A 27,141-nucleotide genomic window follows, 5' to 3' on the forward strand; every position below is an offset into this window, starting at 1 on the left:
GATAGGAGCATTATACAGGACCCTCTGCTCCGGAGATCACTGCTACCCCCCATAGTCCTGGGGATAGGAGCATTATACAGGACCCCCTGCTCCAGAGATCACTGCTACACCCCATAGTCCTGGGGATAGGAGCATTATACAGGACCCTCTGCTCCGGAGATCACTGCTACTGCCCATAGTCCTGGGGATAGGAGCATTATACAGGACCCTCTGCTCCGGAGATCACTGCTACACCCCATAGTCCTGGGGATAGGAGCATTATACAGGACCCTCTGCTCCGGAGATCACTGCTACACCTCATAGTCCTGGGGATAGGAACATTATATAGGACCCTCTGCTCCGGAGATCACTGCTACACCCCATAGTCCTGGGGATAGGAGCATTATACAGGACCCTCTGCTCCGGAGATCACTGCTGCCCCCCATAGTCCTGGGGATAGAAGCATTATACAGGACCCTCTGCTCCAGAGATCACTGCTACACCCCATAGTCCTGGGGATAGGAGCATTATACAGGACCCTCTGCTCCAGAGATCACTGCTACACCCCATAGTCCTGGGGATAGGAGCATTATACAGGACCCTCTGCTCCGGAGATCACTGCTACACCCCATAGTCCTGGGGATAGGAGCATTATACAGGACCCTCTGCTCTGGAGATCACTGCTACAGCCCATAGTCCTGGGGATAGGAGCATTATACAGGACCCTCTCCTCCGGAGATCACTGCTTCCCCCCATAGTCCTGGGGATAGGAGCATTATACAGGGTTTAGTTACTGGACATATCATTGGCCGGGATAGAGCATTCCTGTATGACCTAGGACATCACCTTTATTATAATACAAGACGTCATGTTACCCATAATACAGCAAGAAACCCACTTACAGGGGTTTTCCAGGGTTAGGAAAATTGTGTCTGCTTCCTTCCAGAAACAGCACCTCTCCTGTTATCAGTTTGGGTGTGTTTTAGCAGATCATTTCGATTAAAGTGAATGGAGCTGAACTGTAATGCCACACACAACCTGAGGACAGGGCTGGCGCTGTTTTTGTAAGAAAGTAGTTGTGTGTTTTTAATCTTGGATAAGCCCTTTAATCCTGGACCTCTTAAGTAGTATTGATCATCAATAGTTCTGTCATCTGCTCATCACTTCCAGCTTCTTGTTCAGTAAGTTATCTTCATATTTGGTTTGTCTCTTTTCATCTTTTTTATTTCTTCCTTCTCCTCTATAGACAATGCATTGTTCTTAATTCTGTAACAGAAACAAACAACTATATTTCATTTCCAAAAGAGGATTGGAACCAAAGAAAATTTACCCGTAGATCACAGCACCTATCCGTCCATCATATAGCAGTCTGGATATAGTAAGTACAGCCATTATATAGCAGCCTTCAGGAGACTGGACCTGGATACAGTAAGTATAGCTGTTATATAGCAGCCTTCAGGAGACTGGACCTGGATACAGTAAGTATAGCTGTTATATAGCAGCTCTCAGGAGACTGGACCTGGATACAGTAAGTATAACTGTTGTATAGCTGCCTTCAGGAGACTGGACCTGGATACAGTAAGTACAGCTTGTTGTCACTTGGCTGTTCTCCCTGAGTTCAGCAATCTGTTTCTCTTATGGCTCTACTAGGCATTGCTCCCACCTAGCCAGAATCCTGCTCCACACTGATGAGGGGCAACACCCCGAAACAGCTGTCTGTGGATGGTTACCTAGCCTTGGTTTATCCCTTGTCATTACACTGACTTATAGGGCCACTTAATATGGTGGATTTGGTGGTTTCCTAATAGGAGCTGCCACTTGGCTGGGTCCTTCCCGGAGGGATATCTGGCTAGTCCTGTGTTTTGAGACTCTTCAATGAGGCTCCACGGACTCCTCTTTTGCATACTCAGTAAGTACAGCTGTTATATAGCAGCCTTCAGGAGACTGGACCTGGATACAGTAAGTATAGCTGTTATATAGCAACCTTCAGGAGACTGGACCTGGATACAGCAAGTATAACTGTTATATAGCTGCCTTCAGGAGACTGGACCTGGATACAGTAAGTCAGACTGTTATATAGCTGCCTTCAGGAGACTGGACCTGGATACAGTAAGTATAACTGTTATATAGCTGCCTTCAGGAGACTGGACCTGGATACAGTAAGTATAGCTGTTATATAGCTGCCTTCAGGAGACTGGACCTAGATACAGTAAGTATAGCTGTTATAGAGCAGCCTTCAGGAGACTGGACCTGGATACAGTAAGTATAGCTGTTATAGAGCAGCCTTCAGGAGACTGGACCTGGATACAGTAAGTATAGCTGTTATATAGCAGCCTTCAGGAGACTGGACCTGGATACAGTAAGTATAGCTGTTATATATCAGCCTTCAGGAGACTGGACCTGGATACAGTAAAAATAGCTTTGTTTTGAAGCATGATAAAAAAAAAAAATTAATGAATGTAAATTGCAAACTTGCTTTATAACACATCCTGTTGATTTAGATTTTTAAAGTTATAACGACAGTTTAATAATCCCTTATTTTTTAAATATGTCGTTGGGTATGCTCACACTGAGTAAAATCGGTGGAATCCCGTCTGCCTCAGTGTCCCATAGTGTGTCTATGGGAGGTCTCGCGCCCCTCCGCTACCCGCACAAAGAATTGACAAGTCAATTCTTTGAGTGGAGAACTGCAGGAGTGGAGGCACGCAAGAGCTCCCATAGACACACTATGGGACACTGAGGCAGACGGGATTCCACCGATTTTACTTCTTGTGAGCATACCCTTATTTGTGTCGCCATGATTTGGTAAACGTTCTTTTACTTTTTCAGACACTGTACAAGTTGGAAATTTTCATTAAAATCTCCTGCTAACCTTCTAAGTAAGGGACTAGTACATTTTTAAAATCAATTTGAGATCCCTAAATGCAAGAAATCCGCGGTACATCATTTAAACAAAATAGGAGGAATACGGAGTAGCACTCACCCAGGAGTTATCAGCGTGTTGTAGTCTTTATTTCATCAGAAAAAAACTTATAGGGAGAAGGATGCACTTAAAATATAACTTTTAATTAGTATACATCAATAAAATATTCACACAGTGTCGTGTATATACAAAATCATTAGAAAAATATATATCCAGTCTTAAATGTCAGTGGTGATAAGCACAACGGTGTCAAAGTTATAGGTCCACCCTGAGTCTACCAGTAGACAATACACGTACCACAATTTTTATAAGCAGACAAAAAGACTATAGCACCTGAAATGACCAACTACCCGGATGCAACCCACTGCTAGGCCAATGTCACTAATTGCACAGAATTGGGAAGCCAGGTAATTGTAACGTCAGTCAAAATCACCAGATATTGTACCAAGTAACCACGTACAACGCGTTTCAAAAACCTATGTCAGTCTTCTCATCAGGGGCCAAACGGTCGCAAAAGTCTGGTGCAGTAGAGTTAGAAACAATCAGAGTGAACATATGTAGATAGTAACATCAAAAAACATATGGCACTAGGGATGGTGCTTCCAGTGGGGACCAGGGGCAGCTTTTATGCTCACTATCCCAAGAGACAGCAGAGACTTGCAGGTGATGTGTCCAGATACTTGCAGTGGCTGGTACTGGACATATACCCGCTGTCAGTTCAGAATGTGCCACTGCAGGATGCAGGGATGCTTTCCCCGTGGGGGAGGACTATTAAGTAAGCTTTGACACGGTCGGTTAGACTCACACTACAGTGAACTGACATAGCGGGTATATGTCCAGTACCAGCCACTGCAAGTATCTGGACACATCACCTGCAAGTCTCTGCTGTCTCTTGGGATAGTGAGCATAAAAGCTGCCCCTGGTCCCCACTGGAAGCACCATCCCTAGTGCCATATGTTTTTTTAAGTTACTATCTACATATGTTCACTCTGATTGTTTCTAACTCTACTGTACCAGACTTTTGCGACCGTTTGGCCCCTGATGAGAAGACTGACATAGGTCTTTGAAAGGCGTTGGACGTGGTTACTTGGTACAATATCTGGTGATTTTGACTGACGTTACAATTACCTGGCTTCCCAATTCTGTGCAATTAGCGACATTGGCCTAGCAGTGGGTTGCATCCGGGTAGTTGGTCATTTCAGGTGCTATAGTCTTTTTGTCTGCTTATAAAAATTGTGGTACGTGTATTGTCTACTGGTAGACTCAGGGTAGACCTATAACTTTGACACCGTTGTGCTTATCACCACTGACATTTAAGACTGGATATATATTTTTTCTAATGATTTTGTATATACACAACACTGTGTGAATATTTTATTGATGTATACTAATTAAAAGTTATATTTTAAGTGCATCCTTCTCCCTATAAGTTTTTTTCTAATTTATTGTGAAGGTGGTTGTTCCAATAGATGGTTTGATGTACCATACTTACATCGATAGATTCTATTGTCTTTATTTCATCCACAGGGAGCGGGGAGGTAAGAAGTTCAGGCGCAGAAGCCTTGCTGGGACAGCCGTTTCGGGGGGACACCCCCTTTGTCGACCAGATGATTACGTCATGGGAAGGGAAGGAGTGTTAAATAAACATAACAGTGTGCACGTGACATAATGATATGTGTAACATAAAAACAATCTCAGGTATCAGACAAGTACGCTCAAGTCATTGCGTTCATTAAGGCCAATAGGGCCAGTAGCATTTAAACGTGAGATCCACACGGACTCTCTTTTCAGTAGGTTCTGATGCCTATCTGAACCATCTACATATATTGTTCTTAACAAAGATCCTACACCAGATATAAAAGAAAGACTTCGGAGTCTGCTCAACAAATACACAGTACTAGGGACCTTAGACAGGAAGACTGCCGAGAAACTCATTCCCACAGCCCCCAGAGTGCCCAGGAGGTACTTTCTGCCAAAAGTACACAAGTCATTGGAGGCACCACCTGGGCGCCCCATCCTGTCAGCCATTAATTCAGTCACTGAAAGCCTTTCAAAATACCTAGACTGGCTCCTGAATCCCATTCTAAAAGGTATACAGTCATACCCGAAGGACTCTAGTCAATTCCTTCAGGTACTAGATGACACCCCCTGGCTTGACGAGTTTTCCTTGGCATCTATTGATGTTGAGAGCCTCTACACCCGCATCCCACATGATGCGGGTGTAGAGGTAGTGTCCTGGTTCGCCTCACAGGGAGGCAATTCTGAGGAACAATGTGCATTTATTAGAGAAGCCCTTCTCTTCATACTGACTAACAACGTCTTTCAGTGCGGGGTAGTTGGCATCGGCAGGAGATTGGCACTGCCATGGGCACACCGGTCTCCTCTACGTATGCCAATTTGTTCCTCGCCAAAATGGAATACGATTTAGTGAACACCACTGAGAATCCTTATATATCGCACATCAAGGCATACTACTGCTTTGTCGATGATGTCTTCATAGTATGGCAAGGGACAGAACAACAATTCACACAATTTGTGGAATACCTGAACCTGAACCTGAACAATAAGGTCAACATGTTCTTTACATCCAAATTCAGGGGTCACTCCCTCGAATATTTGGATGTTTTTGTTGAAGCCAGAGATGGATTTCTCTCGTATTCAGAAAACCCACCGCCTGTAACTCCCTCCTCCACTTCCAGAGCTCCGATCCCTGAGCATACAAAAAAAAGCCATCCCGTATGGCCAAATGCTCAGGCTACGCAGGGTTAATAATACTGAGGAAAAATATTCCCAGCAAGCTCTGGAGATGGAAAAAAGGTTTTTAGAAAGAGGATATCCCTCTGAGGTCATAGAAGAAGCTAAAAGGAGAGCCAATTCCCACAATAGGCATGACCTGCTAAAACCCTCCCAACGTGGCAGAAATACAGAAAGACGTTTTAATTTCATTTTTCAAAATACAGTGATGAACTCAGTGCTCAAGAATTCTATTGCTCGACACTGGCACTTGTTAGAGGAAGACCCTGACTTAAGGGAAATAGCCACCCGCAAACCCTGTGTCTCCTATAGGAAGAACAAAAGCCTGGGCGACCATCTTAATAATACTAGGGCTTCTACTAGTAAAGGTACCGGCCCCCAAAACTGGCTAGCTTCTTCCTTACCGCAAGGCAATGAGAAATGCGGGCAGTGTAACTATTGTTTGTTCATGTTAAATGTTGCCTTTATTTCTTTAGGGGGAGTTGACTTCCTGATAAGAGACTTTATCACATGTAAATCTTGCTATATAGTCTATGCAATCACCTGTAGTTGCCACCTTTTCTATATAGGAAAAACCAAAAGAGCCCTCTGGACCCGATTCAAGGAACATGTATGCTCAGTCAAAACCGGCAAAGGAGTCCCTAGACTCATAGAACATGTTAGAACAGGTCACAAAGGAGATACAGCCTCTGAGATTCTTAGGGCTTGAAAAGGTTAATGCTCCCGTAGATGGTTCAGATAGGCATCAGAACCTACTGAAAAGAGAGTCCGTGTGGATATCACATTTAAATGCTACTGGCCCTATTGGCCTTAATGAACGCAATGACTTGAGCATATTTGTCTGATACCTGAGATTGTTTTTATGTTACACAAATCATTATGTCACGTGCACACTGTTATGTTTATTTAACAGTCCTTCCCATGACGTAATCATCTGGTCGACAAAGGGGGTGTCCCCCCGAAACGGCTGACCCAGCAAGGTGTCTGCGCCTGTACCTCTTACCTCCCCGCTCCCTGTGGATGAAATAAAGACTACAACACTCTGATAACTCCTGGGTGAGTGCTACTCCGTATTTCTCCTATTTTGTTCCAGTATTCTTTTGCTCTGGTGTATGCACCCCCACACAGCAGTCATATACCCACAGGCGAGATCCCATGAGCTATCCCTACCTGAGGTCCCGTTTCCAGGTGCGTTTGTGTGTGTGGTGCAGTCTCTCACTATACCGACATCATTTAAACAACTGCACACCTCAAAGAATTCACCCAGGAATCAAAGCTAGGTGGAGGTGAAATTTTAATGTTTCATTTTTTTATTTCTTTTATGCAAACTTTGAATTTTAATTCATATTTTTCTGTCACACACCAGGTAGTCACAGAAGAATGGAATTCAATGATTAGTTAGTACTCACCGTAACGTCTCTATCCTGCTGTCTGGACTGGACAGAGCCTCCACCAAGTCCCTGAAGTGAGGACCGGACAGACGGTTACCAGAGAGGCCAAGTTTCTTCAGGGAGGGGTTATTCCTTATTACAGAGGCCAACTGGGGGCAGGAAGTGTCTGGTAGGTTATTAGTACCCAAACTGTAAGAATAAGAAAAAAGACTCAGGTGACACATCCAAGGAGTGTTAGGTTATGTCTAGGGATAAGCAGTCCAGGACTGTAAAGTCTGGGTCTCTGTCTAAATCTCTATCCTAATCTCTATCTTATGTTCCCCAAACCCGAATATGGACTTAAGCGTTAAGATTAGAAATAAAGCTGCTGAGCAGCCAATCAACAAGCTTTTATGCTATTGGCATTTCCACAGCCATCAAAGCCATGCCCAGTAAGGATATGGCTGTTATTGGCCAGATAGGACATGTAACCCCACTGTATAACAGCAGGGTCACGGGTCACTGCAGTACAAAGTAACGAAGGGAGAGGGTGCAGCTGCAAGGAAGGGAAAGTTAGGCATAAAATCTTAACCAATTGCCATTTTCCGGGCAATACTTGCTGCTATATAGTGTTTAGTTCACTACTGTGCACATTGAATCCCAGATTGTTGTCGGAGTTAGGCACTGACTGCTGTGGCGCGTAAATCCCAAAGTTAGACAAGGACTGTAAAATAGATGCACCCCAAGAGTGCTGTCATATTGACTATGCATAAAAGAATCAAACACTCTGACACAGTCTATGGTCAAAGTGAATCTTGTTAATTCAAATATGGCAGGCAATATATATATATATATATATATATATATATATATATATATATATATATATCCGGCGGGAGAGGGTCTTCTAGTAAGGCTTGTGTCAGTGCTTTATTGGCTGAGGTATGAAAAAAAATACTTGCAAAGCGGGTGACCATTCTACCAAGGTCAAAAGGTTAACAATCTGTCCCACTGTGTGTTCTGAGGTGTTCACCACTTTGGAGACAATCCCTCTCTATCAGAGCTAACTCTTAATGGGATTATACAAAGGAAGTTAAAAGTCAGATTCTAGTCTATTACTCCCTAATATTGGCTTCAGGCTTTTGGATTCTTCTTAATCATCTGAGAAGGGGAAATTAGAATTGCTTCCTTAACATCTCGAATGGCTATAACTTCTGGCTGTTCCTTAGAGACATGTTGTTTTTCCTTCTGGAAAATATCTATAAGCATAAAACTTCCAGCAGATGTGGTTGGTAAATCTACAATAACAGAAAGTAAACCTGCCTGGGATAAACATATATCTATCCTAAGATAATAAGAAAGTAAATACTAGATGGACAGCCCCAAATACAGTTCCCCATAAAGAGCAGATAGAAGTAGTAGAAAATGAAAATTGGACTTAATCGCTAGATAGTTGAATTATTTTTTGGTTGTCTGAAGGCCAAATATTAGACGGTTGTTACAAATGGTGTGTTTTTTTAATATTTTCATAAGTGACATATTGTAACGCCTGGAGTAGTGGATCCACTGGACCGTCACCAGCGATGGCACTAACCTCACCAGGGAGCGGAGTCTAAGGGGCCGCTGGTTTTCACCAGAGCCCGCCGCAAGGCGGGATGGACTTGCTGCGGCAGGCGACCCCTAGGTCGCTACCCCTGGCTTGGTTGCTGGTGATGGCAGGCGAGGCGTGGCAGGAGCAGTAGGCAGGAGATGGTAGTGGCAGAGGTCTGTAGTCGTGACCGCAGGAGACAGGCTGAAGACAGGAGCAATAGAGTAACGGGGAAGCAGGAACCAGGAACAAGGACTAGGGACCAGGTAGTGGACAGGAATCAGGAACAAGGACTAGGGACCAGGTAGCGGACAGGAATCAGGAACAACAGGGAGCTGGGCCAAACGCTATGGGAAGCATGTAGAGGCTCCAACACCTGTAGTGGGGCAGGGCTGGAATTTATAGGGAGTGATTGTGCACATGGACCAATTAGGAGAGCACTGCCCCTTTAAATCTGAGACAGCCGGCGCGCGCACGCCCTAGGAGGCGGGGACGCGCGCGCCGGCCGGCACAGCGACGGACAGGAGCGTGGAGAGGTAAGGCGCCCCCGGGGCCGAAGTGACAGCAGCGCCGGGTCCCTGCCTACGGACACCGGCTGCTGCATGGGGCAGTGGGGAGTCGCGGCGGCGTCCCGGAGCACGGGACGCCGCCGCGGCCGTGACAGTACCCCCCCCTTTGGCCTCCCCCTCTTTCTGGCCTGTAGGAACCTCTTGATGAGGTCTTGGTCCAGGATGTTAGCCTCGGGTTCCCAGGACCTCTCCTCAGGACCAAATCCTTTCCAGTCCACTAGGAAGGATCGTCTCCCTCTGACAGTTTTCATAGCCAGAATGTCTTTGACAATGTAAACGTCATCAGAGACGGCTTGTGGAGCAGAGAGCGAAGCCTTATCGGAGAACCGGTTGAGGACCACTGGCTTTAAGAGGGAGACATGGAAGGCGTTTGGAATCCGCATCGTAGTGGGTAGGCGGAGTTTGTAGGTGACAGGGTTGAGGCGTTTTAGCACCGAGAAAGGACCGAGGAATCGAGGACCCAACTTGTAGCTGGGAATCTTGAGTCGGACATATTTGGCCGAGAGCCAGACTTTGTCACCAGGGAGAAAATTCATAGCGGGTCTTCTTCTCTTATCCGCCTGGTCCTTCATGCGGACAGATGCCTTGAGCAGAGATTGTCGAGTATGTTCCCAGATTGACTTTAGGTCAGATAACAACTCCTCCACGGCTGGGACCTCAGAGGATGGAGAGAGAGGCAGAGGAGGACGAGGGTGACGTCCATAGACCACATAGAAGGGTGACTTGCCTGTGGAGCTCGAGTCCAGATGATTGTAGGAAAACTCTGCCCAAGGAAGCAGACTGGACCAGTTGTCCTGGCGAGCGGAGACGAAATGTCGAAGATAATTGCCAAGGACCTGATTGACCCTCTCCACTTGCCCATTGGTCTGGGGATGATAGGCCGAAGAGAAGTCCAGCTTCACTTGGAGTTGAGAGCAGAGAGCACGCCAGAATCTGGAGACAAATTGTGAGCCTCTGTCAGAGACTATATGAAGAGGAAGACCATGGAGGCGGAAGATATGCTGAAAGAACAGCTGGGCCAGGCGAGGGGCTGATGGTAATCCAGGAAGAGCCACGAAGTGGGACATCTTGGAGAAGCGGTCCGTGACAACCCAGATGACTGTGTTACCCGCAGATGGAGGTAAGTCTGTGACAAAGTCCATGCCTATATGACACCAGGGGCGGTCTGGAACTGGCAAGGGCTGAAGTAGGCCGGCAGGTCTTTGATGAGAGGACTTGTTTCTGGCACAGATGGTACAGGACGCCACAAAGTCTTTGACATCCTGGAGTAGGCTAGGCCACCAGTAGTGGCGGGAGATCAGTTGCCCGGTCTTTAGAACTCCCGGATGCCCGGCCACCATAGAGGAATGACCCCATTTCAAGATGCGTTTACGGAGTGCGGGGCGCACATAAGTCTTACCGGGAGGCAACTGCTGCAGAGTAGAAGTGGCAACTGGTACTAGGCGATCGGGAGGTATTATGTGTCGAGGAGATTCCTCTTGCCCCATAACATCGGATGCTCGGGATAACGCATCGGCCTTGATATTCTTCTCGGCTGGACGGAAATGAATGGTGAAGTTGAACCGAGAGAAGAAGAGGGACCACCTGGCCTGCCGGGGATTGAGGCGTTGAGCCGATTGGAGGTAGAGGAGGTTCTTGTGGTCCGTGTAGATGTTAACGGGATGTTTAGCCCCCTCTAGGAGATGACGCCACTCCTCCAGTGCCAGCTTAATAGCCAGGAGTTCCCGATCTCCTATAGTATAGTTCCTCTCGGCAGGGGAAAAAGTCTTAGAAAAGAACCCGCAGGTTCTGGTCTTGCCTGATGTGTCCCTTTGCGAGAGGACTGCTCCGGCGCCCACAGAGGAAGCATCAACTTCAAGAGAAAACGGCTTGGAGATATCCGGGCGAACTAGAGCAGGAGCGGAGGCAAAGGCAGACTTTAGGCTATTGAAGGCATGTTCGGCCTCGGGAGGCCAGCGTCTAGGATCCGCCTTCTTCTTTGTGAGAGCCACTATGGGTGCAACCAGGGTAGAGAAGTGAGGGATGAATTGCCGATAGTAGTTGGCAAATCCAAGGAATCGTTGGATAGCTCTAAGTCCCTCAGGACGAGGCCACTGGAGAACAGCTGAGAGCTTGGCAGGATGCATCTGTAGGCCCTGGTCGGAGACAATGTATCCAAGAAACGGCAGGCTGCGCTGATGGAAAACGCACTTCTCCAGCTTGGCATACAAACGGTTGGCCCGTAGTCTCCGTAGAACCTGTCGTACATGGGACACGTGTGTCTGCTGGTCGTGGGAGAAGACCAGGATGTCGTCAAGATAGACAATGACGCAGACATAGAGGAGATCGCGGAATAAATCATTCACGAATTCCTGGAAGACCGCTGGGGCGTTGCATAGGCCGAATGGCATGACCAGATATTCGTAGTGCCCATCTCTGGTGTTGAAAGCGGTCTTCCATTCGTCTCCTTCACGAATACGGATCAGGTTATACGCTCCCCTGAGATCCAACTTTGAGAAGATCCTAGCTCCACGGAGACGGTCGAATAGTTCTGGGATTAGCGGAAGAGGATAGCGGTTCTTGACAGTCACCTTATTTAAGCCCCGGTAGTCTATACATCGGCGGAGGGAACCGTCCTTCTTCTGCACAAAGAAAAATCCAGCGCCAGCGGGAGACGTGGATTTACGGATGAAGCCCTTCTGTAAGTTCTCCCGGATGTAGGAGGACATGGCTTCCGTCTCGGGCACAGAGAGAGGGTATATTCGACCACGTGGGGGAGAAGTTCCAGGAAGAAGGTCTATAGGGCAATCATAGGACCGATGAGGTGGTAGAGAGTCTGCCTCCTTGGCCGAGAAGACATCAATAAAGTCTTGGTATTCGTGCGGTAGACCAGACAAAGGCTTGGCATTAGCAGGTGACCTCGTAGAGCACTTGGGTTGAGGAGGTCTCAGACACCTATTTGGACAGTCCTGGCCCCAGCTGAGAACCTCCCCAGTTCTCCAGTCCAGCTTAGGGGTATGTAATTGCAGCCAAGGAAGACCCAGCAAGATGGCGGAAGAGGAATGGCGCAAGACGTAGAAGGAGATCCTCTCCTGATGTAAGGCGCCCACCTGGAGGACTAGGGGTTCAGTCTGGCAGTGCACAGCTTCGGTAAGAATCTCGCCCGTGATCGAAGAGATAGACCGGGGTTGGGCTAGCTGTATCACGGGTAGCCGCCATCTTTGGACCAACGAAGCAGAAATGAAACTGCCAGCAGCGCCAGAGTCGATGAGGGCAGTAGTCTGGAGAACTTGCCCTGAGGGTGTCTGGATGGAGACTGGCATAGTCAATCTTGGAGAGGTGGCATTCACACCTAGGGAGACCTCTCCCACTGGACCTAGGTGCGAGCGTTTCCCGGACGCTGAGGACGTTGGGGACATCTCTGCCGAAAGTGATCAGCGCCACCGCAGTATAGGCAGAGATTCAGCTCTAGTCGACGGGCCCTTTCTTCAGTCGTCAAGCGAGCTCGATCCACCTGCATAGGAACTTCTGGAGATGACTGGGGCATAGGAGCAACGGGATTTTGGAATACCGGTGCCAACCGAGGATGGCGACGGGGCAGACTCAGACGCCGTTCTTGTCGGACCTCCTCCTCTCTCTCGGAAAACCTGGTGTCGACTCTGGTAGCCAGTAGAATGAGTTCGTTCAAGGAGGTAGGAAGGTCTCGGGCAGCGAGCACATCTTTCACTCGAGTGGAAAGGCCCTTCTTGAAGGTGGCTAATAGGGCGGCCTCGTTCCAGTCCAATTCAGCTGCCAGGGTGCGGAACTGGATGGCATAGTCACCAACAGAGGAGCTCCCTTGAGAGAGGTTGAGGAGAGCTGTCTCAGCTGAAGTAGCAGGTTCCTCAAAGACGGAGCGAAACTCGGCCAGGAAGGTTCGGAGATTGGCAGCAACAGGGTCATCTCGGTCCCACAGCGGCGTGGCCCAGGCCAGAGCTCTACCCTCCAATAGGCTGATGATGAAAGCCACTTTAGAGCGCTCGGTGGGAAACTGACTACTTAAAAGTTCAATATGCATGGTGCACTGAGCCAGGAATCCCCTGCACAACTTGGGATCGCCTCCATATTTAGTCGGGAGGACCAGTCGAAGTCTCGAGGTGGCTGCTGGTGGTGGTGAGCGCTGGGCTGTAGCATGCTGCTGTAGGGCGGCAGTCAATTGCTGGATTTGCTGCGACTGTTGCTGGATTTGTTGAGCCTGTTGCGCGACCACTCTGACGACGTCACGGAGATCAGGCACCTCGCCGGGATCCATGGTTGGAGCCTACTGTAACGCCTGGAGTAGTGGATCCACTGGACCGTCACCAGAGATGGCACTAACCTCACCAGGGAGCGGAGTCTAAGGGGCCGCTGGTTTTCACCAGAGCCCGCCGCAAGGCGGGATGGACTTGCTGCGGCAGGCGACCCCTAGGTCGCTACCCCTGGCTTGGTTGCTGGTGATGGCAGGCGAGGCGTGGCAGGAGCAGTAGGCAGGAGATGGTAGTGGCAGAGGTCTGTAGTCGTGACCGCAGGAGACAGGCTGAAAACAGGAGCAATAGAGTAACGGGGAAGCAGGAACCAGGAACAAGGACTAGGGACCAGGTAGTGGACAGGAATCAGGAACAAGGACTAGGGACCAGGTAGCGGACAGGAATCAGGAACAACAGGGAGCTGGGCCAAACGCTATGGGAAGCATGTAGAGGCTCCAACACCTGTAGTGGGGCAGGGCTGGAATTTATAGGGAGTGATTGTGCACATGGACCAATTAGGAGAGCACTGCCCCTTTAAATCTGAGACAGCCGGCGCGCGCGCGCCCTAGGAGGCGGGGACGCGCGCGCCGGCCGGCACAGCGACGGACAGGAGCGTGGAGAGGTAAGGCGCCCCCCGGGGCCGAAGTGACAGCAGCGCCGGGTCCCTGCCTACGGACACCGGCTGCTGCATGGGGCAGTGGGGAGTCGCGGCGGCGGCCCGGAGCACGGGACACCGCCACGGCCGTGACACATATGAGAAGGTTTGTCCAGACAGATGAGTTTCAGAGCAGTCTGCTGTTGTTTCCCCCTGGCTGTGGTGGTGCAGGTGCTTAACTGGCCACATGAAGAGGAGGCAGAGGACGAAGCGGAGGAGGAGGCAAGAATGGATGTTCAGCAAGCCCAGGCGGTGGTAAGACATGCACCAAAATGATTCCCACCTCAAGCCCAGCAGCCACTATATTAACCCAGTGCGCAGTTGGGGAGATGTAATGTCACGGGCCCTGCTTACTGGTAAACACATTGGTGGTTATGTGGACCTTTTCCACAATCTGTTGTGCAGGCTACCTGTGGCCCACCTAGAACAGTAGTGGCAGCTGGGAATCATGTACTGTGGGACAGCCGCTGCCATCAGTTTTTTTTTAACTGTCTGTCTCCACCAGAAATTTTAAAATGCTTGTAACGAGTAGAGTCGCGGATCCACTGTGCCACAACTAGCGATGGCATAAGCCCTACCTGGGAGCAAAATGTAAGGGGCCGCTGGTCTTCACCAGTTCCTACCGCAACCTTGGATGGACTGGCTGTGGCAGGGCAACAGGCGAGGTACCCCTGGAGACACGTAGGCAGACAGGCTGGGAGACAGCAGGACACACAGCTGGAACCATAGGCAGCAGGAATCACGGTCAGCTGGGACCATACGCTATGGGAAGTATGCAGAGCCTCCAAAACTAGGATCAGGGACAGGCTGGGATTTATAGGGAGGTGTGGAACATATGAACCAATTAGGGACATATTGTCCCTTTAAATCTGTGATGCTCTGCCTGGGAAGAGAGAGCGCAGGACTGTGGAGCGGTGAGGCGTCCCCAGGGCCGAAGCAACAGCAGCACCGGGTCCCTGAACGTGGGCTCCAGTGTCTGCAGAAGACAGCCAGCAGGGAGAGAGGGTGTGGTGGTGGCCTGGAGCATGGGAAACCGCCGCAGCCCTAAAAATGCTTAAAAAATGCTTAAGCCAAGACAACTGAAACAGAAGAGGGAGTAGAAGTTTATGTTTTATTTGTGTCTGATGCACTTCAGCATTCAGGTGTCTGGTCATGGAGGTGGTGTCTATTCTGTCTTGCGTCATAACATGCAAACCATCCATGTTTTGTCATCAGCACTTTACCTGAAGAAATGACATGCCAGGGAGCTCCTCTGAGCTGGCTTTGGTGTGCTCAGTCCCTAGGCATTGGTGGCCATTGTACTGGCTATGGGCCACCCCACTGTGCTTTTGCACCCTGCTCCTTTTTTTGCTGGGTAGCTGAGGCTGTGTGTACACCAACTTTTCCTCATGGGCTTCAGTCCATGTGGGGTCTAGGACCTCATCATCCCCCCTCATCTTCCACCCACTCCTTACCGCTGCCCTCCTTGTTGGTCTCCACATTACAGAAAGCTGCAGCAGTTGGCACTTGGGTTTCATCATCATAGATGTCCTGCGATGCTCTGCTGTCCATGTGTGCTTGCCTTTTCACGTCCTTATCCTCCAACAAAACTTGTTGGGCATTGGTGCACTTAATGTCTTCAACTGGGGCAGGGGCAGGTGGATGGCCTACAGAATCTATGCCAGTGGAGAAATCAAACAGCACTAGTGACTGCTTAGCTGATTTGAAAGAGGGTGAGGTGGTGGTGGAAGACAAACCCAGGGAACTGGTGGCACTCTGTGCCATAAAATCTACCAATGTCTCAACTTGGTCCTGCCTCATTTGTAGAGCGATATTGGGATTACAAAAGGAAGCTGCCGGCCCTGCTTGCATCTGAGGTATGTGGGTGTATAGCAGGCACAGATATATCAGGTCTTCTCCCTGCAGCAGCAGCTCCACCACCACCACCACCAGCAGCACGATGGCCATGTCCCTTCTTTGTTGTTTTGCTTCCTTTTGCAGCCCTATACTGCTTCCTACTGTCATTTTACAGCCATTTTTGGGCCCAAAGATTCAGGTTCCTATTGATTCAATGGGGTTCAGTCAAATTTGAGTTCTCAAACCGGACAATCGCTGGTGAATGGTTTAAGAGGGTCATAATACCCATCTTGAAACACTACCTGGGAGAGCCTGAAGACACCCATATTGAACTGGACAAGACCCATTGTGAGACAGGACCCCGATCCCTGGACCACAACATGGACCGCTATGTGACACTGTGTTGTGTTTTTATCTGCAAAAAAAGAAAAATCCCTCCTCCAATGCATCAGGCACAAGGCCCTATGGGCTACAAAGCCACTAAAATTACTACTACCTGACTTTTCCCTCCATACCCTTTCTATGCGGAGCTTCCTACCTCTCCTGGATGCCATCTGCAAACTGGGTGCCTTTCATCTTTGGTATCATCCATTTCATTTGATTACCTGCCACTCTGGATCCACCTACACTATTCACTCTCCATATGACCTACCCGAGGATTTTGACCTGTTGGGCCTCCCATCCTAGACTGGATTGCCCTTGTTCTGCATGCCACTCCAGTGGTCCTCCCTCCACCAGAAAGATCTCAACCAATTCTTTCCAGATCACCCCGACCACTCACCAAGAAGGCTCTCACTCTCCTTTGCATCCCCTTGCTCCTTAGTGATGCCCTTAGATCATTGCCCCTCAACCTTTAGCTCTCTGAGACGAAGATTCACTATTTCACCTTTTTCACTCGAGATTGTTCCATTTTACCGGCTGCTGGACTTTCAAGCCAAAACCTTTGTGGCCCTTCTTCACGCCTCTAGCCTACTCTGTTGGGACAGCTTGATGATTGGATCAGTGTTCTGGGATAGAATTCCCTCTATTTCTTACATTTCCCTGTTACATTTCTTGAGAAGACTTTCTATCATATCTGACCATGTTTCATGCTCACGTGACACTCCCCCTATACCTTTCACATAACACCATACTCTCTGTCCCACCACACCACCTATCTCTCTCAGTGGCGTAGCTACCATGAAGGCAGGGAAGGCAGTTGCTATTGGGCCCGGCACTGCGGGGGCCCGGGGGCCCGTCTGGCCCGTCTCCCCTGTCTTCAAGGTAGCTACGCTACTGATAGTAAAGCACCCTGCCAGAGACGCAGAAGGGAGTGTCTGCAATCCCCTCTGAAACACCTCCGCACCTCCCCCTGACACAGGGTCAGAGCGTCCTGCACCAGTGTCCCCCTCTCCACAAGTGGAACAGTCCCGGGATGTTCCGCTAAGCCCCGCCCCATCAGGCAAGCCCCGCCCCCAGCTCCCACCGCGGGTGGGATATTCGCTCATGGCAGAGTGCACAGGGCCTGAGGAGGAGACACACAGCAGGAGGATGGTAACTATCACTGCCAGCTGGAAGTCACCAGCTTCCCTGGCATCCTGTATAATTGGGGTCACCCAGATTCCCTGGCATCCTGTATAATGGGATCTCTCAGCTTCCCTGGCATCCTGTATAATGGGGGTCACTTGGCCTCCCTGGCATCTTGTATAATGGGGTCATTCAGCTTTCCTGGTATCTTGTATAATGGGGTCACTCAGCTTCCCTGCGTCCTGTATAATTGGGGTCACTCAGCTTTCCTGGCATCCTGTATAATGGGGTCACTCAGCTTCCCTGGCATCCTGTATAATGGGGTCACTCAGCTTCCCTGGCATCCTGTATAATGGGGTCACTTAGCCTCCCTGGCATCTTGTATAATGGGGTCACTCAGCTTCCCTGCGTCCTGTATAATGGGGGTCACTCAGCTTCCCTGCGTCCTGTATAATGGGGTCACTCAGCTTTCCTGGCATCCTGTATAATGGGGTCACTCAGCTTCCCTGCGTCCTGTATAATGGGGTCACACAGCTTTCCCAGCATCTTGTATAATGGGGTCACCAGCTTCCCTGTTATCCTGTATAATGGGGTCACTCAGCTTTCCTGGCATCCTGTATAATGGGGTCACTCAGCTTCCCTGCGTCCTGTATAATGGGGTCACTCAGCTTCCCTGGCGTCCTGTATAATGGGGTCACTCAGCTTTCCCAGCATTCTGTATAATGGGGTCACTCAGCTTTCCCAGCATTCTGTATAATGGGGTCACTCAGCTTCCCTGGCATCCTGTATAATGGGGTCACTCAGCTTTCCCAGCATCCTGTATAATAGGGTCACTCAGCTTCCCTGCGTCCTGTATAATGGGGTCACTCAGCTTCCCTGGCATCCTGTATAATGGGGTCACTCAGCTTCCCTGGCATCCTGTATAATGGGGTCACTCAGCTTCCCTGGCGTCCTGTATAATGGGGTCACTCAGCTTTCCCAGCATCCTGTATAATGGGGTCACTCAGCTTCCCTGGCATCCTGTATAATGGGGTCACTCAGCTTCCCTGGCGTCCTGTATAATGGGGTCACTCAGCTTTCCCAGCATCCTGTATAATGGGGTCACTCAGCTTTCCTGGCATCCTGTATAATGGGGTCACTCAGCTTCCCTGGCATCCTGTATAATGGGGTCACTCAGCTTTCCTGGCATCCTGTATAATGGGGTCACTTAGCCTCCCTGGCATCCTGTATAATGGGGTCACTTAGCCTTCCTGGCATCCTGTATAATGGGGTCACTCAGCTTTCCTTGCATCCTGTATAATGGGGGTCACTCAGCTTCCCTGCATCCTGTATAATGGGGGTCACTCAGCTTCCCTGCATCCTGTATAATGGGGTCACTCAGCCTCCCTAACATCCTGTATAATGGGGTCATCCTGCTTCCCTAGCATCTTGTATAGTAGTCAGTATACTGGAGGTCACCCCCCCCCTGTACTCAGAGCACCCCCAGACCTGCAGGGACTCAGAGCAGCCCCTAAACCTGTCCCCCCACACACACACACACTGTCTTAAAGCAGCTCGCCCCCGCAGGTGTCTCAGAGCTGCCCCAACCAGCAGGGACTCCAAACGGCCTGCTACCACTCACCCCACCCACCCCCACCCCAGGGCACAGCGTCTCAGAGCTGCCGAAGGCGGGGGGACAGCTCCATATTGCCGGTACAGGTAATATGTTGGGGGGCCCCATACACTTTTTTGCTATGGGGCCCCATGAATCCTAGTTACGCCCCTGATCTCTCTTTTCTGTTTGAGAATGCCCTACATCATGGTGACGTCTCCTTTGTTTATATTTGCTGTCACGTCCACTGTGGCCGCACTCGAGTGACTCTTCTTTGCCTACTCAGCCCTGTTTGTCAGTCAGGTTCATCAATCAGACTGGTAACTGTCATGTTTCTCCTTTGATTCTCTTATTTCTCCTGAGATGACGCAGGTTAATATTTGATGTCTATCTCCTCAACCTCCATGTCTTCCTTCACTCTAACTCCTGGCCTACTCTCTCCTTCCTCCATGACCTTTCCCATGCTCGCTGAGATTCTGGAAGTTTCTACAGCTCCACCTCTTACTCCTGTCACTCCCCCTCCAGCCCTCTGTGCACGCTCTTCCACCATTTTCAAATCTTTTACTCTGCCTCACTCCTGCCTTCCTCCAGACCAGTCTCGCCTCCCATTCCTTGCTGCCTTGGAGAGCTACCTGCCCTTTGAAATGCACATTTCTCATATACTCTTTCATTCTCTCACTTTCCTCTCCACCCGTTTCCAAGTAGCGGGATACAAATTATTATCACGATGGTACCGCATCCCTCTAGAATCTTTTCACAGGTTTCACTTCCTGTGTCGGAAGGATTGTTGCCTTCTGGAAGGAGATTATGCAGCTGACAGTCCTTCACTATCCTAGTGACTATCCTATACCCTTTTCAAGAGCTTTTTTCCTGCTCCACTTTTTGGACCCACTACCGATATGTGATCTGTCACCTGGTCAACACCCCCGATCCTGTATACCTTTTATGTCAAAAAGCCTGGAACCTCCTTATTTTTATGCTTAAGGTAGAGGATATCTCCTGTCAACTCCATGATCACCACAAAGTCTTCTCCCAGACCTTGTTCTACTGGGAGAATCTTAGCCCTAATGTATTACTAGTAACACCCCCGCCCCATGGTTTCTCTTAAGAAAACTGACCATTTTATGCTAAGTCGGACTAGCTTGGCGACAAGTTAAGTCACCATATTTTTGCACAAGATGGTGGCTTGTTAAAAAAGTTTGTGACTTTTCAGTCTGAGCCAATTGTAGACGATGATGCATTCCCTTCTTCTATGAATCTGTCTGAATCTCCACATTTACTACACAATACAAACAGTATTCAGTATATAAAATACAGTAAAGGAATAAGAAATATTAAGTGAGGACTCACCATGTTCTTCTCTTTCCTGTTGGAGCTATGTCTGACTATGGCTCAAAAACTGTATGAACCCTTACCTAATGCGATTCAAGACTATAATCTCAATTATATAAGCAAAGAAGATGAAACAATGGTTTCATTTAAAGGTCCTTCTATACATTCTTTATGTAGGGGTCCATAGGAATCGAGTCTCATCTACTTTATTATAAAACCCATACTAACAATAAGTTTTTCACTGTGAAAATATTAGTACATAACAATGAAACAGAACTAGTAAATTACCTCAGATCCTGCAGGTTATGTAAAGCTGGTACAAGTCTCTCTAATCCTTCAGGGTCTAATGAACATCCAGATATATCTAGTTCTACTATATCTGTGCAGGTTTCCATGATGAATGATAACACTGTGCAGTCTAGGGCTGACATGTTAACACCAGAAAGGTTAACATAGGTGTAAGATTGTAATAATTCCTGCACTAGAGGTCTATTCCGGGTTTCAAAAAGATAATAGAAAGTCCTGAGAAGATGTCGCTTCTCGTCACATATCCCCAGATTCTGTTCTTCTAGAATGAAGTTCTTCAGCCAAGTGATGACATCTCTGGAAGCCCGTGTTGTTTGTTTGCCCAGGTATCCAGTTAGTACTGACCTGGTGGATTTGTGTGATAGACCACACAGGAAACGGAGGAACATCTCACCACGTCCATCAGGATAGGATTGGGCTGTATTTAGTGATTCCTGTAACTTCTCAGGAGAATAATCAGCATAATGCACCAAGGCAGAGAAGAATTCCTGAACAGTGAGATGTAAGAAGGAATAGGTCACAGGTTCCTCCGATTCCATCAGAAAACTTGATAAGAGCTTTGACTTATTGTCCACATGGAAAGATCTCAGATCTCGATCATCAAATATAATCCTGTGATTCATGACCCCATATTCTGCCATCCATCCGATGGACTGCAGGACCTTCTGAGCATCACTTTTCTCCAGGCTGTGATTGGTCAGGATGTTGGCGACAAATATAACAAAGAGCTGGGTGACTGTTTTGGGTAATAATGTTGCCGGCTGATCACTACTTGTTGTCTGGAAGCTCCTGGATAACACTGTACAGATGATCCAGCAGTAGGATGGGAGGTAACAGAACGTGTACAATGCGTAATTCTGCTTCACATAAGTAAAAGCCTTTTCTGTCAGTTCAGGGTCGGAGAAGAAATTCCCAAAGTACGTCTGTCGTTCTTCTGGAAAAAACCCAATGATCTCTACTATTCTCTGGAAAACATCACAATCAGTTGATGCCAGTCTGGTGGGACGACTGGTCATTAGAACAGAACAACCATTAAGAAGAGACTTTCTCACCAAACTAACCACAATCTGACCCCAATGTCCGCGCTCTCTAGGATTAGAGAACAAGTGACCGGATGTGAAATCCATTGTATGATTGCTTTCATCTAATCCATCAAATATGAAGAGAAGTTTCTCTGGATCTCGTAAGATGTTCTCAATCTGCAGCTCCAGATACGGGTATTGTTGGAGGATCATGGTCTCCAGACTAACCTCATCCAGTCTGTTCAGCTCACGGAATTTGAAGAAGAAGACAAAAGAGAATCTTTGATAGAGATCGCCCCTCACCCAGTCATAGACAAACTTCTGCATCAGCGTGGTCTTCCCTACACCCGCCACTCCGCTCACCATTACTATATGGGGCACACATTTGGATCGGAGGGACCAGCAAAACAACTTGTTAGGGAAAATGCGCTGTAATTCATTTTGGGTTCCTTTAAAAAATTCCTCATGTTTTACCCCAATCTCTATGAGCTCATTGTCAGTACGATTCTTAAACTGATCAGTGGAGACAACGATGAGGTTCACATAGCGTGTATATAATGGGAAGCTTTCCTCTTCCAGGTTACATCTTGAAGGTTTGTTCTCTGTAAGTTTCTCAGTCTTTTCATATAAATGTTCCTTGTGAAGGCTCTGGACATCTGTAGAGAATAGGAAGAGAAAGGTCAAATATAAGAAACTGAATATATTGTCCGGCACTTTATTCATACACAGATGGAATCTGCTCCATTTTGCTCAGTAAATTTCTACAATAAGATACGGCAGCAGATATGGAACAATTCAGAAGAGACGGGTTTCTTCTAGTAGATATGAACAGGACATAAGCTCCACATTATAAAGCATTGTTCTGACCCATTATGTTTTACCCTTCAGTACACCAAAGCCATATGAACAGAGGTGGACTGGTCATTTGGCTTTAAGGTAGTAAATAATTCATCATAATTAAAGGGGCCCCTGGTGTGATCCAGAAAAAAAAGGGAGAGATGCCAACAGCTGCATTATTTTATTCTTTTCTCCCCACTGTGTCACTGAGACCAGGATGGTCCCATAGACAATCATTATTGATTCAATCCTGGTCATGTGTTAGAAAGCTAAGAAAGAATGCGCAAATTGGACACTTCTCGCCCCTTGTTCTAGCAATCGGTTACTTTTCATGCGTCCCCACTTAGGGTATGTTCACACAATGTATTATTTTCTAAAAGAACGGACAATGTTTTCAATAAAAATTACATCCAATCTTTTCAGCCTGGGCGATATTGCACTGAAATCAATGCAATGCTGTCCGTTCCACTTACATGGTTAACCGACAACAATGTCTTCCATGCACACACGGATGCAGTCTGTTCATCCATGGTGTGTATGGAAAGTCAGAGCGAGGTTTGAGACCCAAAAAACTGACTTTTTAAAGCTCAAAATGAGACTTCAAATACTGTATGCATCAATAAACTTTGTGGCATAAAAAGCAAGTTGGAGCTGGGTGTCCTAGTTGATGGCGCCATGATCACAGACTACATCAATCAAAGCGTTAGACAGCCAGGATTGCAGAATGAGGCTCTAGGGACTGGAGCACCTCAGTACACAGTCCTACGTGTTTCTGGTGTGCTACTGACACCCTTACTCATGGCTACTATAGACATACTAAAAACACACTATGTAGTGTAACAAGTAGGCGTAGCATTCATAAGGTGCATGATGGTATCAACAAATTGCAACTTTACCTGAGATTTATACAAGTTCCCTTTATTTCTCAAAGTTGCAATTAGTTGATGTCATCATGCACCTGACGAATGCTTTGCCTACCTGTTAGCTATATAGTATGTTATTATTATGTCTATAGTAGCCATGTGTAAGGGCCCTATTCCACTGGACGATTATCGTTCAGATTATCGTTAAATCGTTCGAATCTAAACGATAATCGTTTGGTTGAAATGCAGTTAACGATTAACGACCGAACGAGAAATCGTTGATCGCTTTATAAGACCTGGACCTAAATTTATCGTTGCTCGTTCGCAAAACGTTCGCATTATATAAGACGTCGTTTGGTCGTTCACAGTAGATACGAACGCAATAGCGAATAAATAGCGAAGAAGAAACGATCGCAAATATGATCATAAGTAACGATTATCGTTCCATGGAAACGAGTGAACGTTTTCAGGTCTTTCGCAATAGAGGTCGTTTGAGATAGTTAATCGTTAACGATTATGCAAACTATAATCGTCCAGTGGAATAGGGCCCTAAGGGTGTCAGAAGCCCACCAGAAACGTTCAGAGCTCCAATGGTGAACTGAGGGAGAACATTTCTCCACTGTTACCCCTGCTAGATGCCACAGTTGCACTGGCCACAGCATCTAAAGGGTTAACTGCTGGGATTAGAACGCAATTCCAGTCCGGACAGTTGCAACAACATTGACAGCCAGGAACTGGCGCGTGTCGTGCTGGCATGTCCATATGTGGGAAGGGGTAGGCTAAATGCATGGTGAATTTCTTCCACCCTTTCTACACCCCTCAAAACACTCCTGTTTAGACGTTAACTTCAGTGAACAACCTGGACGTCAATGTAAGAAGGTTGCAGGTCCGTCTCTGTGAGATTTTTGTATCACTTTTGCCCCAGTTATGTGACTAATTTAGATTTACCTTTCAGATTTAGGGGAAGTTTGTGCCCACGTTGATCCAGTAGGATTTGCTCTGCCAGAGTGTCACCTGATAAAAACATTGCAGATGTGAGTAATTCTCTAGGTATACATATTAGAGCTAAATGGACAAAGATAATATGCATGTGAAGATATACAGTGACTGGGACAAGGATTTATTCTAGGGCAAAGCTGGAATACGTGCCCCAGCCCCCTGCGAGCTCATCTTACCCTGATGATTGATGGCTGATGACTTATTGTCTCAGTTGTCTGTGTCCAGTTTTATTGGTACCTACAATAGAACGTACCTAGTGCTGCAGGTTTTAGGTCTTGAGCAGCTTGAATATGATGTCCTCAGTATATACTATAACTACAGTAAGTGGTGGGTGCAGAACGTCTGACCCATGGTATACATCACCAATTACCTCTACTGGTCATGTATGGCCCATGCCTGCTCACTGTATAAGAGCTGGGTTTGTGGTTAAAAACTCAAAACAAACCAGTTTGGAGAACCAAGACTCACAGCCATCTTTATTTACCTGTGATGGAGGACGGTTAATAGAGGCTGCAGTGCAGATGAAGACAAGATTGGGGATGGATGAGTATAAGGCAGCAGTGTGTATAGCTGAGTGTAAGTGCAGGCACATTATAGCAGCAGTGTGTATAGTGGAGTGTGAGTGCAGGCACATTATAGCAGCAGTGTGTATAGCTGAGTGTAGGTGCAGGCACATTATAGCAGCAGTGTGTTTAGCTGAGTGTAAGTGCAGGCACATTATAGCAGCAGTGTGTTTAGCTGAGTGTAAGTGCAGGCACATTATAGCAGCAGTGTGTATAGTGGAGTGTGAGTGCAGGCACATTATAGCAGCAGTGTATAGTGGAATCTAAGTGCAGGCACATTATAGCAGCAGTGTGTATAGTGGAGTGTGAGTGCAGGCACATTATAGCAGCAGTGCAGGCCCGGACTGGTAATCTGGCAAGGCGGGCAAATGCCCGCTGGGCTGGCCAGATTACCAGTCCGTGGGCCGCATAATCGAAAAAAAAAAAAAACACACGTCTCCGCCCTGCCTGATCCCCCCTGAAGTGCTGAGAGCCGCAGACGTGCCGCGCGCAGGCACGTCTGCAGCCACCTCCACCAGGCCCCCAGCGGTTACGTCACTTCCCTGACGCGCCGCTGAGGACCTGGAGGAGACATAAGAGAGGGGCTGCTGGCACCGCCGTCGTGGCCCGAAGACGAGGAGGACGAAGCTGCTGGGGAGCGAGGTGAGGTGAGAATGTTTTGTTTTTTTTAACCCCCTTCACATGTGGCCACACAGGAAGGGCATACAGGGGGGCTATTCTATATGGGGGTGCAGGGGGGCTATTTATATGGGAGGGGGATACAGGGGGGCTATTCTATATTGGAGTGGGATGCAGGGGGCTATTCTATATGGGAGGCGGATGTAGGGGGGGCTACTCTATATTGGGGGGATGCAGGGGGGCTATTCTATATGGGAGGGGGATGCAGGGGGGCTATTCTATATGGGAGGGGGATGCAGGGGGGCTATTCTATATGGGAGGGGGATGCAGGGGGGCTATTCTATATGGGAGGGGGATGCAGGGGGGCTATTTTATATGGGGGGATGTACGGGGAGGCTATTCTATATGGGAGGGGGATGCAGGGGGGCTATTCTATATGGGGGGGATGCACGGGAAGGCTATTCTATATGGGAGGGGGATGCAGGGGGGCTATTCTATATAGGAGGGGGATGCAGGGGGGCTATTCTATATGGGGGGATGCAGGGGGCTATTCTATATGGGGGGATGCAGGGGGCTATTCTATATGGGAGGGGGATGCAGGGGGCTATTCTATATGGAGGGATGTACAATGGGAAACTATTCTATATGGAGGGTGATGCAGCGGGGGGCTATTCTATATGGAGGGATGTATAGATGAGGATGTTGCTGGAGCATGAAGCCTAAAATGTCTGTCTGACAGATCCCGTGGAGAGGAGTCATGGCCAGAGAAGCCTTCATGATGGCCGGAGCCAGATGGAGAAGAAAAGGTAAAGTGGACGTCGCTTCATGCAGAGAAGAAGCCTACTGTGAGTGACAGGATGTAATTGCACTATAATCACTTATAAGGTCTGCAGAACCTTTACACAGCTGGGATCTACCTTGGTATCAGGGGTGTCACACTCCGGCCCTCCAGGTGTTGCAAAACTACAATTCCCACCATGCTTTAGCTGTCCAGTCATGATGGGATCTGTAGTGATGTAACAGCTGGAGGGCCGGAGTGTGACACCTGTGTTCTATTGTCACTGTTCTGGGAGAATATTGGTCTTTATATAGTGGCTGTTATTTGGTGCCAGTATAGTGGTATTATCCAGTCACTGTATGCTGAGGGTAGTGGGCATGGTGTGATGGTATAGTGGTATTATCCAGTCACCGTATGCTGAGGGCAGTGGGCATGGTGTGATGGTATAGTGGTATTATCCAGTCACCGTATGCTGAGGGCAGTGGGCATGGTGTGATGGTATTACTCGTATTATTGGTAATATTAGTGTTTTATATAGTGGATTGTATTCAGTCACAGTGTAGCGGTATTAGTCACTATGTGGTGGTAATGGCCGTGCTCAAGGTGTGGTGATATTATTTGTTACTTATATACTGGTAGTATAGGAAATATTGGTGGGTGTGCTTAGTAACAGTATGGTAGTAATGTGTATAGTGTGGTAATAATATTTGCTTACAGGTGTTATTAACTATGACTGTATTATCATGCACAGAAAATTCTTACCTATGTTACCATTATATATCCTTCATTTTGTCCTGGGGCCCTACTT

General features: G+C 47.9%; 1 protein-coding gene across 1 annotated transcript in view; it reads right to left on the reverse strand.

Moving 5' to 3' along the window:
- Window positions 1–809: 809 nt before the first annotated feature.
- The window catches only part of LOC138792252 (NACHT, LRR and PYD domains-containing protein 3-like), a 48,728-nt gene continuing 22,396 nt past the window's right edge, over window positions 810–27,141 (reverse strand). Inside the window, exons 5-8 of the mRNA XM_069969458.1 lie at window positions 24,324–24,389; window positions 20,636–22,331; window positions 7,066–7,236; window positions 810–1,245 (exon numbers count right to left, since the gene is read on the reverse strand). Coding sequence (XP_069825559.1) covers window positions 1,158–1,245; window positions 7,066–7,236; window positions 20,636–22,331; window positions 24,324–24,389 — 2,021 coding nt within the window. The 3' untranslated portion in view covers window positions 810–1,157. The remainder of the gene's footprint in view (window positions 1,246–7,065; window positions 7,237–20,635; window positions 22,332–24,323; window positions 24,390–27,141) is intronic.

Source organism: Dendropsophus ebraccatus, chromosome 5, assembly GCF_027789765.1.
Source record: "Dendropsophus ebraccatus isolate aDenEbr1 chromosome 5, aDenEbr1.pat, whole genome shotgun sequence".
Lineage (NCBI taxonomy): Eukaryota > Metazoa > Chordata > Amphibia > Anura > Hylidae > Dendropsophus > Dendropsophus ebraccatus.